Genomic DNA, 17,461 nt, shown 5'->3' with positions numbered 1-17,461 from the left:
ATTGTTTAATAAATGTTGTAAAAATAGGTTGTTTTATTTTGCAAAAGCTTGTTAACCACAAAAACTCATTTTATCTAAAGTATAGTATAATATACTTTTTGTGTTTACGAATCAATAAGACAGCTTTTTTAGAAGCTTACAGAAAATTTAAAACGCGCGCTATGGAGTTGGTCGTATTTAAGAGAAAAGTCGTTTCAGTTCGAACAGCAAATACAGGCTCGTTTTCGTTTAAAAGTTCGAACTATGGTCATATGGGCTGTTATGCTTAACAGATCTGTTGCCTTGAGTATAAACATCAAAATCAGCTGTTTTCATCGAAAGCATACAGCATTAATTTTGGTATTTTTCAAAACTTTTAACATCTGACATTGACATTGTTAAAATTTTAAATGCCTGTATGTTTAATCATCAAGAAAGTAATGATTATTTGTAATTCTTTGTATGCAAGATATATCATATTATCTTTCGATCCCTGCTGTTTTGACTCATAAATACATTTAAAATTTAAGAATACCAAGAAGAATAAATTACTCATTAAAATCCAAAAAGTCCAATCTTGTTATTAAAAAAACTTGACGAAAAGTGTTCCCACTTCTTAGATTAGGCTTTTAAATATGCAGAGCGCTTATCAAGACCAATTTACAATTCTTAATCAAATCAGGAAGAGCCATCGATAAGCTTAACTAAACACCAAGCACCTTAATTTTCACATCGATTAACTTAGTCCTTATCGAAACACGGTTAGAAGATGTTCAAGTTCTGCAAGTGCTCTGTTCCTTCCATAAGCGGGGGTTCGATGAATTCCGCTCTGCTGATTCCACTAGTGCTTGGTAACGAAATTAGCAATTTAAATTCCTTACATTGCGCGCCACACTTCATCTACCGCATTCGTCATATGTTGTTATGCCCTCAAGGAAGGTATTGCAATTTATATCGGAGAGTTGCAAAAAATGAAAGTTGTCATTTCCTGTTTTTCAAATAAAAACAGTATCTAAAACTATGATCAAAGGGAGCCAATTTTGCGTCGAACAAATAATGTTATTAAAATACTGAGTCTTTTAATTTTTACATCTCCAATTTTTGCAAATTTCACAAACGTATATTTATCGAAGTTTGTGCATGTTCAAGAATATATGAATACGAATGATTTTGTAATACAGAACTCTTGCGCGATAATATATTTCTCTTGAAAAAATTAAAGCTTTTTAAATATTTGAAGTTTATTTTAACCGGTCTTCTGTTAAAATATTCTGTTAAAAAACATATTTTGAGGGTATATAAATGTCGGCTTTCCAATGATAAAATTATTTCCGGCACTCTCTTCTTCTTTTTTCCTCTCTGCGTCTGCGCCTTGGAATCGCCGCCAAGATTGCAGTAAAATGTTGTTGTGCAGTTCCATTTCCATTACAGCATTCAGTGAAAGTGGAAGAAGAGCAGAACGGAGCGCATTCCATAAAAATAAGCATAACAGTAACAATTAGGTTCCCTCCATTTACACTTTACACACACACACTCACCCACTGAGAAGTAAACAAATTGATATTGTATAGCTCTTTTCTCTGTTTGCGTGCTAATAATAGGTAAAGTAAGGAAGCCAGTGGGCTTATCTATACACCATATTATGCCCTCTGTGCGTCCCATTGTCCAATTATGGAATATTAATGCCGTATTATTCGCCCACTCGCAGCGCTCGTGGCCAAAATCAATGGGGCCACTCTGAACGCCAGCAATTATCAGTACCAAGTGGAGGAGGAAGGAACGCCAGTCGATCCCCAGATCGTGCAAATATTGCTCAGAGATTCGGATATGGTGAAGGTATGGGGCACAAATCTGACCGCCATCACTTGGGCCCATGCGGTCAACAGTCAACAGCTGCTGGACGAGGTTCTAACAGAAACAGGTAAGTTCATGATGGCTAAAAGCACATTTGACCTATCAATATCCATAACTCCTGGATTCGCCCTTCAAAAGGTAACATTGACTTCATCGAGGCGGACATCGTTCTGGGCAAACTGAATGGCGAGGGCGAGGATATGCCCGTAATGGCCCATCCGCCGGCCGTAATTTCCGATCTCACCCTGGCGGATTTCTTATATCAGATCATGGAGTTCAACCGAGGTCACCAGGGTCAGGAAAAGGGCGTCAAGCTTGACTTTAAGTCGATAGAAGTATTCGAGGGCTCCCTGGATATTCTGGACGAAAATATTCCAAACGTGAGTAGAAAAATTAGAAATCTTTTTTTCCAAGTAGGTTTTTAAGTAAAACGCATAAAACTTTACTTGATAGCTTTGAATTTAGCACATTTGTGTCATTTAACACAATCTTGTGTATTTGTGTTTAGTCATACAAGTTAAAATTAAATGTTGCTAAAAATGGTACAAATATTGCAATAGTTTGATAACAAAACAAAAAAGCTATTTTAACTTCATATGATCTATGGTCCAAAAGAGGACTTTCACCATTAAAGCTGTTTGTAGAGTTAGGATAAGTAAGGCTATTAAACCATTTTTTTTATCGAAATGGTGTTTTGCTGTAAAATGTTTGTTCGATTAATAGTAAGCGACTGTTTAATTGGAGAACCAATAACCATTAAGGAGTATAAATAAATATTGTTATCTTTTTTGCAGATGACCTACCCCATTTGGATAAACGCCGACATCCTGAGTGGTCCAGTGGAGCAGAACAAAACGGTGCCCGTGGATGCGGATCGCTTCTTTGCCGGCTGCATGCGCTACAAACAGGCGGCGCTCTCTATCGGCTGGACAACCAATTGGGGCGCCGACTTCCGGGAGGGCGAGTACACGCAGGACCAGTGTGAGGCCATGTTGGAAACGCTGACCGCCAACAATGTCCTGTCCACCGGCCAAGCGATCACATTTCCCGTGCGAGCCGGAATAGCTGCCAACAGCGAGGAGCAACTGCATCGACTGGTGGCCGCCGTCAACGAAACGAACGAGAGCACCCTGACCATCTGGTCGTCCGACGGCGACTACGTGGATGTGGCCAAGCTGCGCAAACTGATCTTTGGCTTCGGGGTGGAGCGAGTCTATCTGGACGTTCCAGAGGAGCTGGCCTCGCAACTGGATCTGGGAAATACCGGCAGTGGAGCCGGAACCTTCAAGTCCCTGTTTGGTTTCAGTTTCGTAAGCCTTTGCTTCTGGGCATTTTCCAGCTGGCTGCAGCGGATACAATAGTTTTTACTAGGTGATTAAAGTAGGTACGATTGTCAATGGAAAGTAACAATAAACAGTTTTTAGAAATGGGTTTTACTTTAATATATAGAATTTTTTATTTTCAGCTTATTATTGGAATTTTTGGAAATAGCTTGGGTGCCTTGTTTTCTAAGAATAAAAAATCGCTTTCTTAACACATTATTACCTCAACAATTCAAATATTTTTCAATTTCCTTCATCAAGATTACAAAACAATTTAAAAATAATTTTCATTAGAAATGTATTGGATTACTTTAACCAATATTAGTTATTTCAATTACAAGAAACCAGATTAAGATGGATTTTTTATTTTAAGCTCATTCTTAAATTCAAATTTATTTCAAGATATGTTTGGAATATTTGGGCAGGGAAACGTGCTTTAGTATCTCAGTAACAACGGGATTGTCTTCATTAAAAGTCCCTCATTTGATCACTTGATTTTTTGTATTTATTCTCTTTCTAAATTTTAACTTAAGGAATTTTTGGAAATATTTCCGGGGATTCACAGCTGTGCTCTACTACCTAGTTATTTAGATCTTACGCTGATCGACATATGTACATAGGATATGCGAAATCTTTGCAGTGTTAGTGTTATTTGTACAAGACTTAAAACCAACTAAATGAGCAAAGGTTAAAGCTCCTCGCTTTCTATGATTGTTTTTTTTTCTCCATCTGTTCTTTATCACTTCATCTCAGCTTGAATAAAAACTAAAATATCTCTTTACAAATTACAAAAGTTAGGCATTATCGTATAAATATAAATACTTTGGGCTTGCGCAGTTCAACTTCAACAATTTTAGGGATAATGGGCGATAGCCCCACCCTTTTTACAATTTAGATTAGCCTACTGAAACAATTAATGACTTTTGCTTGGGTTTGTCTACTGCTGCTGCTTTTCTTTTTGGCACTAAAATAAATAATCTTATTAATCTCTCTCGCTGCCGGCAGAGCGTGCAGATGTATTGAGGGAACTCCTAATGCGGGTGGGCGTGCGTGGTAATGCGGCATGTGATGCGATCCGGGGCAATGTTCTGGGTGAGCAACTGGGACCAGCCTCTGGGGGCCTGGCTAAGGCAGAATGGCAACATCACTTTATGCTATCCTAGGCTACGGCGACATAGATGAGTCTCAGGCAGATGATCGTTGGCGGCACCGTCAGAAAGGCTTGATGCCAACGCATGTATTATCTAACTACAACATCCGGCGAGTCCACGCTGATCAGTCGTTCCCTCGGCGAACTCTCGCTAATACCGCTCTCCTCCTTCAGTCCGGAATCGCGGTTGTATTCCAGCAGGCGGACTCCGACGCGCTCGTTGCCCGACGAACTGTTATGGTTCCGGAATAGCTGACCCACCGGAGAGGTGGCTGCCACGGGGTTCACGCCAAAGGAGGTGAGTGGTCGCAGCACACTGGCCTTCGCCTTGGGATCGCTGTGGCAGAAGTGCGTCACCTTGCGCGTGGGGTACCAGCATGTGCAGATGAGGCCGCCGGCCAGCAGGATGCCGGTCACGATCTGTCCCAGCAGGACAATCAGCGGAACCAGCGCGATGTCCGAGGCGATTTCCTCTGTGACGCGAACTCGCTCCTCGCACCACATCATAGGCATCATGACCCGGGGAACTCTGGCGAAGATGCTGCAACAAAAATTAAGAAATTAGTAACACAGTAATTAGTCTCCTTAAAAGATATTTGGATAGAAGATAGATTGAAGAATTGCATTTCTGAGTTATGTTTCAGACTAAAACCAAAAGAAAACTTAAACTTACCTTATCCACGGAACGGGTTCCATGTAGTAGTTGGCCTGAAAGCCCCCACCCACGTCCATGGGCACCCCCCGCGTTGGGTTCCAGGGTCATGAAGAACTCGTGCTTCTCGCGCTCCGGCTGCAGGCCTTCGATGTCCGCCAGATAGCTGGGATCCGCCTTGTAGAAGTGTGGGAAGGACATGTAGACGGAGGAGTTGAAGGTGCAGGGCCCGATGTTGATCACCCCGGCTGGCTTGCACTTGCCGCCGACGCAGTAGCAACTCGTCTCCGGATACAGCGTGCCATTATCCACGGCGTGTTCCGTGCCACTGAACTTGTAGGCGGTCACCCCGTGAACGGTCACCGTTTCGGTGTAATCGAGCGGAATGGCCCGGCACATCTTGGGCATGTACATGTAGACACTGTCCTTCGGCGTTAGGTTGGGCGGAAAGAATTCACCCATGGAGCCGCGCACCTGCCCGCAGGTTCCTTCGAAGGCTCCCGAGTGCGTCAGGTTATTCCACGTGTAAATCTGACCCATTTTGGCAATATCGTCGGCTCCCGTGAACATGTTTATATCGCCATCGAAGCTCGTGCTTCCGTTCCGCTGATACTGAAAGCCTATGCGATCGTAGGGCACATCTTGGGGAGTAAGGACCTTGCCCAGGTTGACAAGTGGGTGCTCGTATCCCGTGAAGAGCATTTCCCCGGCGGTTTTTGTGACGCTCACTTTTTGACTGTACATTTTATTCGCGAAATTGACAGGGTAATAGGCAAAAATACTGTCGGGAATGCGCCTAGCAGCAGCCTGTAAAAAAGTATTCATTACTATAAATTTCATATGAATAAGATGCTGTGTAACTTCTCCAAAAATATGACAAGTAGTCACGTTAAATAAAATTGATTTTTACAATGATTCTTACAGTTATTTATATTTAAACTTTAAATCAAATAAAATTGACATGTAACTATACACAATTTAGGAATGGGTTCTGTCACATACATATATATTTTTTTTAAAAGAAAAAGTATTATTCTTGTAAAATTTCAATTAGGTCAAAGGTAAGAGAAGTTAAGCTATACTATTTTTGAACTTACATGAGCTACTGTATTGACTTGCGTGACCATATCCGACAAACTTCCGTTGCTGCCGGCAGCATCAAAGTAGAACCAGGACTTTTTGTGGAACGATACGGAATCGTTCTGGTTGTGCCACACGATGTCCACCTTGTCGGGCTGCTCCCGAAACCGATAAGGTCCCAGTTGCACGAAGTGTGGCTTTTTGCCAGAACCCACATAAAAGTCCTCTGGATTCGTCCAGTTAAACAGGTAGACATCAAAATTCAGCGGCAGTGGGGAGACCTTCCAGCCATCGTATGACCGAGATGTGGGGCTCAAGGCCATTTCCTGCAAATACCAACAAAATATTTTATGAAGATGAGCTTGACACAATTGAGAGATTCCGATCCCCATCCCGATCAATATTCAATGATCAACGATTTACATAATGAGTTGGCTTTAATTGAGGGTAACTGGTTGCTAAATTGCAATAGCAATTAAACATCGAATTGGCTGACAAAAAATTGCGCATCGAATTTATGGAGAATGTGCATATTGAAAAGCCGAACAAAGTTCACGAGCGATCTGTGCAATTGGTACCCGTTGGAGGCTCCATAATTGATACGGAAATTTCAATAGGAGAACTTGTGCACATTGAACAATTGATCCACTATTCGCTTGAGAACTCAGTGAAAAGATGATATTGAGGTTTGTCCAATTTCTGGGTATTGGTTCAATATATTTAAATTTCAAACTAGTTCCAACTAAAAGTTCCAATATAATAATGATAAGTGATTTATTAATCTGTACTAGCTAAAAACTAATTTTAGAAGAAATATCATTTACTGTTTTCTATTTCCTGGAATGTTATTTTATTCCAAATAAGTAACCGCAAAAAATTATTATATTTTCATTGCAATTTTTCACTACTTTGTATATAGAGATAGAACCCTCTCCGCAAAAACTCAGGTGCTGTGGTGCGATTACATGCATTCGGTGGGTGAGTGTTATCAGCCATCAATCATTGTAAGCCAGAATGACAGACATAACGATCGTCTGGATCGTAGCCCAGTGGGCCACCATTTTGTATTGCCCAGAACCCTATAATCTTTATAATTGGAACTGCGACTGCGCTACAGGAAATGACTAAACTGATAAAAAAAAATATTTTAACTGGGTTTCGCCAATGTACGCCACAAGCCTTTCTAGAATCCTAATGGATTACACATGTCTATCTGGACTCGAATGGAATTAGAGCACAGGTGTTCGGCCAGGGTCATCGGACCTGGCCAAGTGGTTACATGTCAAGTCTGGATGGTTATGGCCATTTATGAACGTTTTCGCTATATTTTCGTATATGTATGGAGGTGAAGAGCGTTGTCTAATCGAATACAGGGCTATCGCTAAATGGGTTATTTTTCCAGGTTTTGTCCAAGATAAGATAGCAAAACCCATTGCAATTTCGTGGCCGCAACTCGAACTCCCCAACAGCAAACATTCCTTTTGGCATTTCCGACTACCAAAAAATTGGCAACATAATGGGAAATTTTCGGTTTTGGATTATTGACCCCGAATTGAATCCCGTGATTCACATTGACAGGTGTGCCCTTTTCGATAAAGTCAATTAATCACTAACTATTATTAGTCGACTTGAGTAAGCATTGAAAAGAAGGTATCACGATCGAAACTTCCGTGATTCAAAAAACACCTGGCCATCCCGAAAGTTATCTTGTTGATTATTTTTGATGGATGATTATTTGGGTTTTCAATCATGTTTACTTGCTTAATGAGAAAGTGTTTTTAGTGGTAACCGTTTGGTAAAGGAACTCATACTGAAAAAGTTTACTAGCAATCTGCTAACTAATAGAACCGAACACTGTAAATACCTATTATTCGCAAAACAGATAAAATAGCTCGACATATAAATTGGGTATATGTATACGAGTATATTTAAACAAGGTTCCTCGCTCTTAGTTCATCGCTCTAAAATTTAAGGTGAATGTTTTCAGTAAGAGCTTAACTCTCGTGACTAAGCACTCTACATTTGGAGGGTAAACAAAACGAAAGCATTAACATGCTAATTAAAAGCACAGACGAACGTATAGGTACTCCTAATGTGATCCTAAAATTGTTTTGACAACCTATGAACAGCTTTTAATACGCTCTCTATAAGAGATCTACTATTAGGGCGGTGTGGTTTAAGTCCATATCTTATCTGATGGCTATAGGTGATTTTTATTGTTTGAACACCTGCACACACTCAATTTTGGGTGTCTTTTCGTTCAACTGCCTTCAATCAGTGAAAGAACTGAGTTTCTGTCGATCGAAATGGCATGTAAATGAGCTCCTCCCAGTTGACCTTTGCACGTTTCGCCAATTTGCCGGTTTGCGAAACTGAACTAAAAGGTCTGTGAATCGATTCAGCTCGATATCGATAAATTGGGATCGGAACGATTGCGGCATTGACAGATGAGAGTACTAACCTTGCCGCGCATGCGTGTAAACATCGCAATCCAGTTGCGGAAAAGGTAAATCCCAGCGATTATGCAGAGGATCCCCAGAACGACGATGCCCAGACGGGCACAATGACGCGTCCGTGATGTCATCTTGGTGAGTCCGCGTTTTGGCGTTGGGTGCTGGTGGAATCGGTGTTCAATATTAAAGGGGCGTCTTCCTCGACCGATCTTTTGCTTTACACTGACTGCGTTCCCGTTATTAACGTCTATATGGGAGAGAAGGAAAGAGAATATTTATATGAGCGGCATGCGGGCTTATCGCTGGCTGAGAGTCCACTGTACAGTCTTATCACACTTTCGCAGATCCCCAATTTTCCGGGGACCGGGGAAGAACTACCGGCTGAGAAATACCGGAGAGAGAAAAAGAGAGAGAGAGAGAGAAAGAAAGAGAGCGTAGGGCGGTTGTGGATCACGCGTCGCGCCATAAATACCGATCACAGAGTCTACACTGCTGCGTCGTAATTATACACATTCTCTGTCTAATTGTAATAAAGTTTTCACTTGGCTCTGACCAAAACCACAATCTAAATATGTACATACATACATACATAATAAAATGAATACCTACAAGTGTCGTGTGCGTAGATTGGTAACACCAAGCTATTAAAAACTTTTAAAGCCTAAAGTCGACTAAAATGTGCGTAATAGGACTAATAAAGCAAATCTTTTAAATTACACTGCAATAGTTTTTAAAAAGTTGAAGCATAAAAAATTTTGTAATACAATACTCATACATATACATATAAAAAAATTAAATATTTTATGATGTCTTATTTTATTATTTTCTCAACAATCGAACATGAAATATTGTATTAGTAAAGGAAGTATAAGAATTAAATTCATCACCCAGATGTTTGACTGTACAGCGAACTAATTGCTTACACGTACATGTGTAAGCGATGTTTTTTGGGGTTGTTTAAACCGGTTTGAAAGGCCCGACTAAAATAAATAAATTATTCTCTTTTATTCAGGAATTACGTCAAGTGCTGCCAGAGCATGAAGTTAAAGTTATCAATTCACGGAATCTAGGTTCAGACAAAGTTTTTTTTAAATTTATTTAGAACACTGATTACCCACGCTTAGTCACTAAGTTCTGTTTGCTCGTCTGTCACCGTTGGCATAATACTTTTAGAATGTTAAGCCTAACATGACCCTGTTAACAAAACTGTGTCATGACTCTATACTTTAGGTCGATACTGAAACATAAAAAAATTAACTAAGTTGCTTTGGTTTTTATCAACAAGAATGTTATCATGATTAGTACAGCACTTTTAACGAATTTAAAGCTATGTATACACGATTTTTGCAGTCATTTAATATTTTTTAATTATGAGACAACCGTTATGGGAACAAGAACGAGTGCACTAAAAACTGTACTACTACCATTGAATCGAGGCTATTTCCGTTAGCTGACTCCGACTTTTTATTGTGATGTATGAAGGTATTCGTATTTCTTTTGCTGACTCCGAACTTCAATACTATTGATGTTTTCAACTTGGAAAGTCCGTGATTCACTGCGGCGGCACATTCCTCGAGTATTATTTGTTTTGATTCGCGACTGTGGGACTGGATCCAAAAACACGTTCACCTCTCCATATTCCATATTTTGTATTCCATACCCTGACACAACTATAAAAACGTAGTGCGCAAGGGCGGGATGTGGGGGCGTTGTAGTGAATATTGTTTACACTTCTTGGGGCTGGCTAGCAACCGCTGGCTGAGGGGCTTTTCGGCCTTAGTTACGGCCATTATTGGCGATAATTCAACCGTTTTTAAATATATATATTCACAAGCACACACGTACTGCCTCCGATGATATATTTTGTTACTAATGCACACGTAGCGAGGTTGGGAGAAAAATAAAAAACCCGTTTAGCGCTGTTTCGCCCTGTTTTTTCTTTTTTTGTTGTGGTTTTTTCTTTATCTACAACGACGCCACGCCCTCCCCCTGCCGCCCGCTCTTGCGCTCTGATTATTTCGCGCTTTACTACACCAGATTATGAACTTCACATACTGCCCAATCATTTGTTCAAACATCAATCACGCGAATTTCGCACAATTGCGATTTTCTACACTAGCGAACACGAAATATTAGCACTGCGTTTATCCTTGAACCTCGGCCGTCACTTCCGCAACCTGTTGACAATCTTGTCTATGTGTTGTTCATCATGCTGCCTTATTTGCTCTTTTGGCCTAAAAATAGCCCGCAACACAGTGCAATGTGCCAAAATACACAGAATTTGCTGCGCGGGAGTATTTACATACGATTATTCGCATTTCGCTATGCGTCACAGTTTTGGAATGCAAATAAAAAGGTAAGAACCATTATGTGGCTCTTTTTCTGTTTGCTAAAAAGTTATCTAAAGAGGAAGACCCTAGTAAAAGAAAATCAAGTAAAACTCGGCACGTTTAACTCTCTCGCGCTTGCGCTCTCATTCTCTCTTTCTCCACTCTCGTTCCTTGTTTTTTTAAATTTTCTTACATTTTCTTTCAGTTGACGTTGTTGCTTATTAATTAGCTTTTTAGCACTTTTTCCATTTGCACGACACGCTTCTAATCACTCTCGAATACTTTTCAATTGATAGCAGTTTTAATTGCAGCGGCGTTGTAAATATTGTCTAAATAAATGTCTATAAACAAGCACGCGTCTATTTCTTGCCATCGGCCGTCTCGCTCCCACTTGGGTGTCAGAGGGCGAAGAGGGACCGTTAATTGGCGATCTTGAACACGCACGAGCAAGAGCAAAAAAGACTGAACGAGCCTCAACGGCGCTGCGCCTGCGACTAAATAAGTATTTTCCAAAGACCCGACACCAAGCAGCAATTATATATTCTTCATTAAGGCCTTTGGTCGGTGGTGGTGACTTTTAGATACCCTTTGCTTTGTAAATGAATGTATGGAGAAGCAATGTGACCAGTAGGTGCCATCCCAAAAATCCACTTACATAGGTCTAATTACTCATTAAAACATATAATAACCATACTTCACGCATTTTTACAACGCGCATTAAATTTATAAATTGAATTGATATTTTGTGCAGATTCGATTTTAGTTGGGCGTTAACTATAACAAAATTAAAAATTATACTAAATCGCATCTCCCCAATACGATAAATATTTGTAAAATTTAACAAAATATTGAAATGAAACTTAATTTTGTTTTTTGTTCAGGTTTACCTTATAGAATTTTTTAAAAGGTATATCCTTTGAATGTTCCTTCCGTAGTTCTGATTTAAGCTAATGGTCTGAAGCCATGTAGGGTATAATCAAGCACCGTCGAAAATGAGCATAATTGCGTTTTCGCTCTTGCGTTCTCTTTTAGTCTCTTCACTCTCTTTTGGGCCCGCCAAACCGGTTTGGCTCTTTTTGTATTGTAAATATTTTCTTGAATCGGTTCCCAATCGGTTAAGCGTTCATGCATACTTATGTAGGTGCATCGGTCGAGGCGTTGTCAGTTCAATGCTAGATAATGCTAATATTTCCACACAATTATTTATCAATAACAAATGGGTGATTTCTTTCCTTGGGGACTTATTTAACAAAATGATTCAGTTATACTGATAAGACCAAGCAACAACAGTAAAACGAGTACGCGTAATCTATAAATTCGATACTTTTCCGGCATCGACTATTTGAACACCATTTACCATTTATTGGCATAAACTTTAGACTAGGCAAGAAAAAATCCTGCAAACTTAACTTATGGTACAAACTAAGTAAACGAAGCAGTTTAACGAGGATTTTCCTCCGCCTCTTTGTACTGCAATCCTATCAGGAGCGGGGAATCCTCCAAAACAATGTTTTTCATCGGTTCTTTGGTACTATCCATTGGATTAATCTCGATCTTCTGCATCAGGCGTTTCTGCCAAATCATCTGGTGGGGATACCAGAAAATCATCACCAAGCCCAGAGCTACGCCTAAGATTCCACAGATCTTGCCAACGAACTCTAGGATTGGTATTAACTTTACATAAGCCAATAGGTCGGCCGAGATGCGCACATTATAATCCGCCCAGATCAGCGGGAAGAACGTCTTTCGTGCCTTACGGTAGATTCTAAAAAAAAGAAAAGTTTAGACTTAGTTACGATCCTTGGTGAACTAAATCTACTCCTTCATCTTCGAATATTGTAGAAAGGTCTAGGATTACCAAATACATATCTTTGAATTTTGTTAGTTAGCCTAAAGCTACTAAGCTTCCTTGCTATGATTAATGGTTTTTAACTTTTTAAATTTTTATAAAAACTTTGTTTGAGAACGAATAAAAACTTAAATATTTTTCTGACGATATAGAATTGAAATTCGTATAATAACGAAACAATTTATATATGTAGTGATTTGGAACTGCAAAAAAGTTCATAATGTCCACTTACGATTGGGTTTTGGGCTCGACTAATAAGCTTGCCATAATGCGGGCCTTGATCTCCAGCACCATTCCGGTTCTGGGTTCCAACATGATGACCATCTCGTGGCGATCTTTGTCAGGCTTCAGGCCCTCCACCTGTTCCAAGTAGTAGGGATCCGCTTGGTAGAAGTGCGGATGGGAAGCAAAGACGGGGGCTCCGTACCAACAGGAGGATATGTTCAGCAGACCGGATCTCACCTCCTGGCAGTTCTCCTGGCAATAGCAACTGTTCTCCGGGTTGTCTGTTCCTGGAATGCAGGATATGACTTTAATTATAACAGATAGTTTACAGAAACTTATTTAAATATATTTAAATATTTCATTATATTCAATATAATTAATAGATTTTAAAGTTTTATTATCTAATTTTAATTATCTGTAGTACTAACCATTTGCCATGTTCCGAGCACTGCCTTTGTAGACAAATGCCTCGACTCCCTCGAAGATTGTGGTGCCGGAATAGTCAATCTGAAGCTCACGGCACAGATCCGGTAGAAAATAGGTAATAGGTCTGCCCTTAACCAGCGGTATTGGATGGAACTCCCCGGTACTTCCTTTTAATTTGCATCTTGGACTGGCTTCAGTGAAGTTATTGTAACGCCATCGGGCAATCTGGCCTATCTTTTTAAAGTCATCCTTTCCCGTGTAGACATTGTGGTGACCATAGATCTCCATGCTGCCATTGCGCTGAAAATAAGTACATAGTTGAATATGAGAGTGCTGAATAATAACTACTAACGAAACAAAAAGAGAAGCTTGTAGGTATTACAAAATAGAATAGCAAGATACTTAAGCAAATTAAGAGTAAAGAACAATTGTACTGGACTCAGCTATACATCATAAAATGTAAGTAATATAGACAAATAACTGCACAGCAGCTGTGAGATGTTCATATTTGAAATTTCAAACAAAAATTAAGTAACTTTTAGAGGCCATTAATTTTAAACAGAGCTCGTAAGTGGAACAAAAACTGACCTATTTCTTTACTGGAATGTTTGATTTGATATAGAAAGCTTTTCAGACTAGTAAAAATCATAGATATTTTCCCACTGACTTACTGGATATGCGTAGCCTATCTTTTCGTAGGGGAATTGCATCTCCGGAACTAAATTAGTCGGCACCAGTTTGCTGAGTTTGATGAGGGGCGTGTCGAATCCGTCGAACATCCAACTCCTTGCGGGTCGAACCATTGTGAGCTCCTTGCCATCGATGTGTAAAGCCATCATTACAATGGATCGCATCACTGGACCCCAGAAGAGCATCTTTTGGTACAATCCCACGAGGAGCAAATTCGGTTGGACAATGGTATCCGAGGGATTTCCCACACTGAGTTCTGGTTGGAAATCAAATCTACTGCGTCGCATATAAGAAACCGTTGAGTTCTCATTGTGCCACTGGACATTCAGCTTCTGCATCCGCTCCGTGAAGCGATAAGGACCAACTTCCTGAAACCTCGGCTTCACTGTGGGATCGTTGATGTCCTCGGAGTTTGTCCAATTGAACATGTACAGATCCACGTTGATATCCATTGAGGGGGATTGCCACAGACTGCTGATTAGTGTTCCCGGCTCCAGAACCATGAACCACTCGATCACCCACCGCTCGATTTGTTCCATGTAAACCACCGAGAACAGACTGCAGGTGGCCAAAAGCACACCCAACGCACTCGTTCGCAAAATGCGCCTTTTTCCAATCATGGCAACGGAGCTGGATTCTAAAACACGGAAAACACATACTTCAATTATTAACTAACCAAGCTTACATAACTTGTTTTAAGTGAACTATTATTACGGGTATCAATAACCTCATATAGTACCATTTACTAAGCATTAGTCGTTAGTACGTAATTTATAAGCAATACATTAAAATCCTGTTTTCAGTTAAAAAAGAAACATTTAAAAGACTATTAAGAAAAGCTTTTAAATGTTTTATACATAGCAACAAAATTGTAGTTAACTTTGCAAAGTTACTTTAGGTAACAAGTAATGGACTTTAATCGTAATATCTATTAAAAGGTTGTTTTACGGTAATAATATTTAGGCGCTAAATGGTTACAATGCTCTTATAAGTTCTCCACATAAATTATTTAAATTATTCATTACTGTCATTTTTAATTTATAAATTAACTTTAATATGCAGAGAAGGAAACTTCAGTTGATGACCTATACTAATAAATCTGTGATCTGTGAGCTATGTAAACGTTAAATCTTTAACTACCTTTTTCCCCGCCTAAGTTATTCACCTGTAAGTGTTCATTCACCCTTGACACTGATTTGTAATATCAAGTTTTTAGTATAATAAATCTGAGAACATTTTAATCGCGTCTTACAGTAATAATTGTAAATAATTGTTTCTTAACAACTTTCAACTTTCTTTTTTTCAATTTTCAATAGTTTTTATACAAAATCGAATAGAATTTCAAACTTTTCTGATTCATTCCTTAGTAATAGATTGAATGATTAACAAAACTCACTGATTTTGGGACTTTGCTCTATTCCTCAGCACCGAAAACACGAAGATCGTCTGGGGTCCGCTTTCTTTGACTTCCTTATGAAGTCTGATCTGATCTGATCTGATCCGAGTCCAAGTCTACGCAGCAGGGTGGAGGTTATCTGGCCCCTCTGATAATGCAGCTCAATATGTAAACATTCTCTTTTACTTCATTCACTTTCGATCCTGACTAGTTCAGTGGACGGAGTGGATCCAGTGTAGGAGTATCTGTATCTGTAATTCTCAGTCCTGGGGGTGCGATCGAACCACTTCGAATGCCGACTTGATAACGACTAAACTGGCGGCTGGAGAATATGTTTTAATATGACAAGACGGCTATATGGAGCGGCGGGAAAAATAAACATAAACGTCGGAATAAAATGATACAGAACTTAAAAAATCGTTAAGACACTGAAAGAAGTGTTTTTGAGGAGTAAATAAAAGAATACTCTTCGAAATTTTTTTATTTTTTTTATTTTTCTTTGCTTTAGTGAATTTTAAAATCTTTTAATTTTTTTTAATATAAAGTACAATATAAAATACCTATATATATAAATCTTAAATAAAATCCATTATCACTATGACTATGCAAAAAAAAAAAAAACTTTTTTCAGTGCCCTTTTATTCAAATGGCTTTAGATTCTGGGGTTAATACCTAACCATTTTGCGTGTGCCTCCAACATTTCAGTTTCCCCGAAACGAAAGTACAATTGTCATAAGTTAAAGTAAACTTTAACCTGCGATTCATGGTTTCAGGTAGGCGTTCTTCAATTTGGGCTTTCTTACCTTGTTTGCTGAAAGGTCTCTGTTTGGGCTGATAAGCCATGATAATGTCCGAGCCCCAATTCCTAATCGCTCGTTCCCAATTGCCGATGGCTCAGGCCGATAGCTTATAGCATTACACTTCGTGGCAGAGGCCACCAAACGTTTAAAACTTGAAAAGGGTGTGCTTGTCTGACTAAACTGGATGGATGCCTTTAATCAGCTTGAAATATGACGTCTAATTAAAAGCCCTGGAAACTCATAGTAATGGGGGATCGATTATAAGATTACATATGTATATAATTTTGTGAGTCAATAAAGTGTTTGACTTTATTGACCGCTAGTCAGAGATCAATCGATCAAAAAGTTTTCAATGAAATTTAAAAGATTATATGATTTTATTGAAGATTTCATTTTACAGTTAAAATCTTAAATAAATATACATATAATAGTTATAAGTACATATTACAACTTTATTGATCAAATTCAAAACATTAATATTTTCTTCAATTTGGGAACAGTTTCATAGTCCCACAAGATTATAAAAGTATTCCTTAAAAAGTGTTTACAACTTTATTGATCAAATTCAAAACATTAATATTTTCTTCAATTTGGGAACAGTTTCATAGTCCCACAACATTATAAAAGTATTCCTTAGAAAGTGTTTACTTATTTAAACTCTTTTTTTCAACACTTTAAACTTATATGCAAAAATTATTAGCTAGTGCTTTTTATTATACCCTTGCAGAGCAAAAGGGTATTATAATTTCAGTCAGAAGTTTGCAACGCAGTGAAGGAGACACCTCAGACCCCATAAAGTATATATATTCTTGATCAGCATCACGATCAGAATCCAAATATGCATGTACGTCTGTCCGTCTGTCCGTCTGTCCGTCTGTCCGTCTGTCCGTCTGTCCGTTTCCGCGCAAACTAGTCTCTCAGTTTTGAAGCTATCTTGATGAAACTTTCCCAAAAGGTGTGTAGTTATTGCACGCAGTATATAAGTCGGAACGACCCGGATCGGCCGACTATATCGGATAGCTCCCATATGAGAGAATGAAATAAAAAATTCTCACGCCGTTGTTTTTGATCAGATCGACTTGAATTCTTCAAGATGGCGTTTTCTAACTGTTATTGAATTTCGGACTAAATTTGATCAAAATCGGATAACTCTATCATATAGCTGCCATAGGAGAGATCGAAAATTATATATAGAATTAATGGAAATAAATTGATAACATCGTTGTTTTTTATCCCACGAGCATGATTTTTTGAA

General features: G+C 39.1%; 3 protein-coding genes across 4 annotated transcripts; 1 reads left to right on the top strand and 2 right to left on the bottom strand.

Moving 5' to 3' along the window:
• Positions 1-733: 733 nt before the first annotated feature.
• LOC108100869 (protein FAM151B) lies at positions 734-3,275 on the top strand. Of its 2 annotated transcripts, none has more exons than XM_017204956.1 (4): positions 734-830; positions 1,688-1,900; positions 1,972-2,213; positions 2,628-3,275. In XM_017204956.1, the coding sequence occupies exons 1-4, from the start codon at positions 749-751 to the stop codon at positions 3,192-3,194; spliced, it is 1,104 nt and encodes a 367-aa protein (XP_017060445.1). In that variant the 5' UTR covers positions 734-748; the 3' UTR covers positions 3,195-3,275. The 2 variants fall into 2 exon arrangements, with proteins under 2 accessions (XP_017060445.1, XP_017060446.1); XM_017204957.2 differs by lacking the exon at positions 734-830 and adding an exon at positions 1,383-1,580.
• LOC122320856 (protein peste) lies at positions 3,261-11,317 on the bottom strand. The gene is given in 6 exon segments (XM_043209362.1): positions 3,261-4,846; positions 4,979-5,046; positions 5,048-5,764; positions 6,055-6,363; positions 8,499-8,737; positions 11,014-11,317. Coding segments are annotated over 5 exon segments (1,668 nt in total). The 5' UTR covers positions 8,622-8,737; positions 11,014-11,317; the 3' UTR covers positions 3,261-4,395.
• An 808-nt stretch (positions 11,318-12,125) lies between these two features.
• LOC108100787 (protein peste) lies at positions 12,126-15,731 on the bottom strand. Its single transcript, XM_043209361.1, has 5 exons — positions 15,408-15,731; positions 13,992-14,647; positions 13,323-13,620; positions 12,902-13,181; positions 12,126-12,585 (listed from the first exon to the last, which is right to left on the bottom strand). Exons 2-5 carry the CDS (start codon positions 14,628-14,630, stop codon positions 12,261-12,263), a joined length of 1,542 nt encoding a protein of 513 aa, XP_043065296.1. The 5' UTR covers positions 14,631-14,647; positions 15,408-15,731; the 3' UTR covers positions 12,126-12,260.
• Between the last annotated feature and the right edge of the window lie 1,730 nt (positions 15,732-17,461).

This window comes from Drosophila ficusphila, unplaced genomic scaffold (genome assembly GCF_018152265.1).
Source record: "Drosophila ficusphila isolate 14025-0441.05 unplaced genomic scaffold, ASM1815226v1 contig_855, whole genome shotgun sequence".
NCBI lineage: Eukaryota > Metazoa > Arthropoda > Insecta > Diptera > Drosophilidae > Drosophila > Drosophila ficusphila.
Note: the sequence above shows the minus strand (reverse complement) of the source record. Positions and strands in the feature narration are given on the sequence as shown.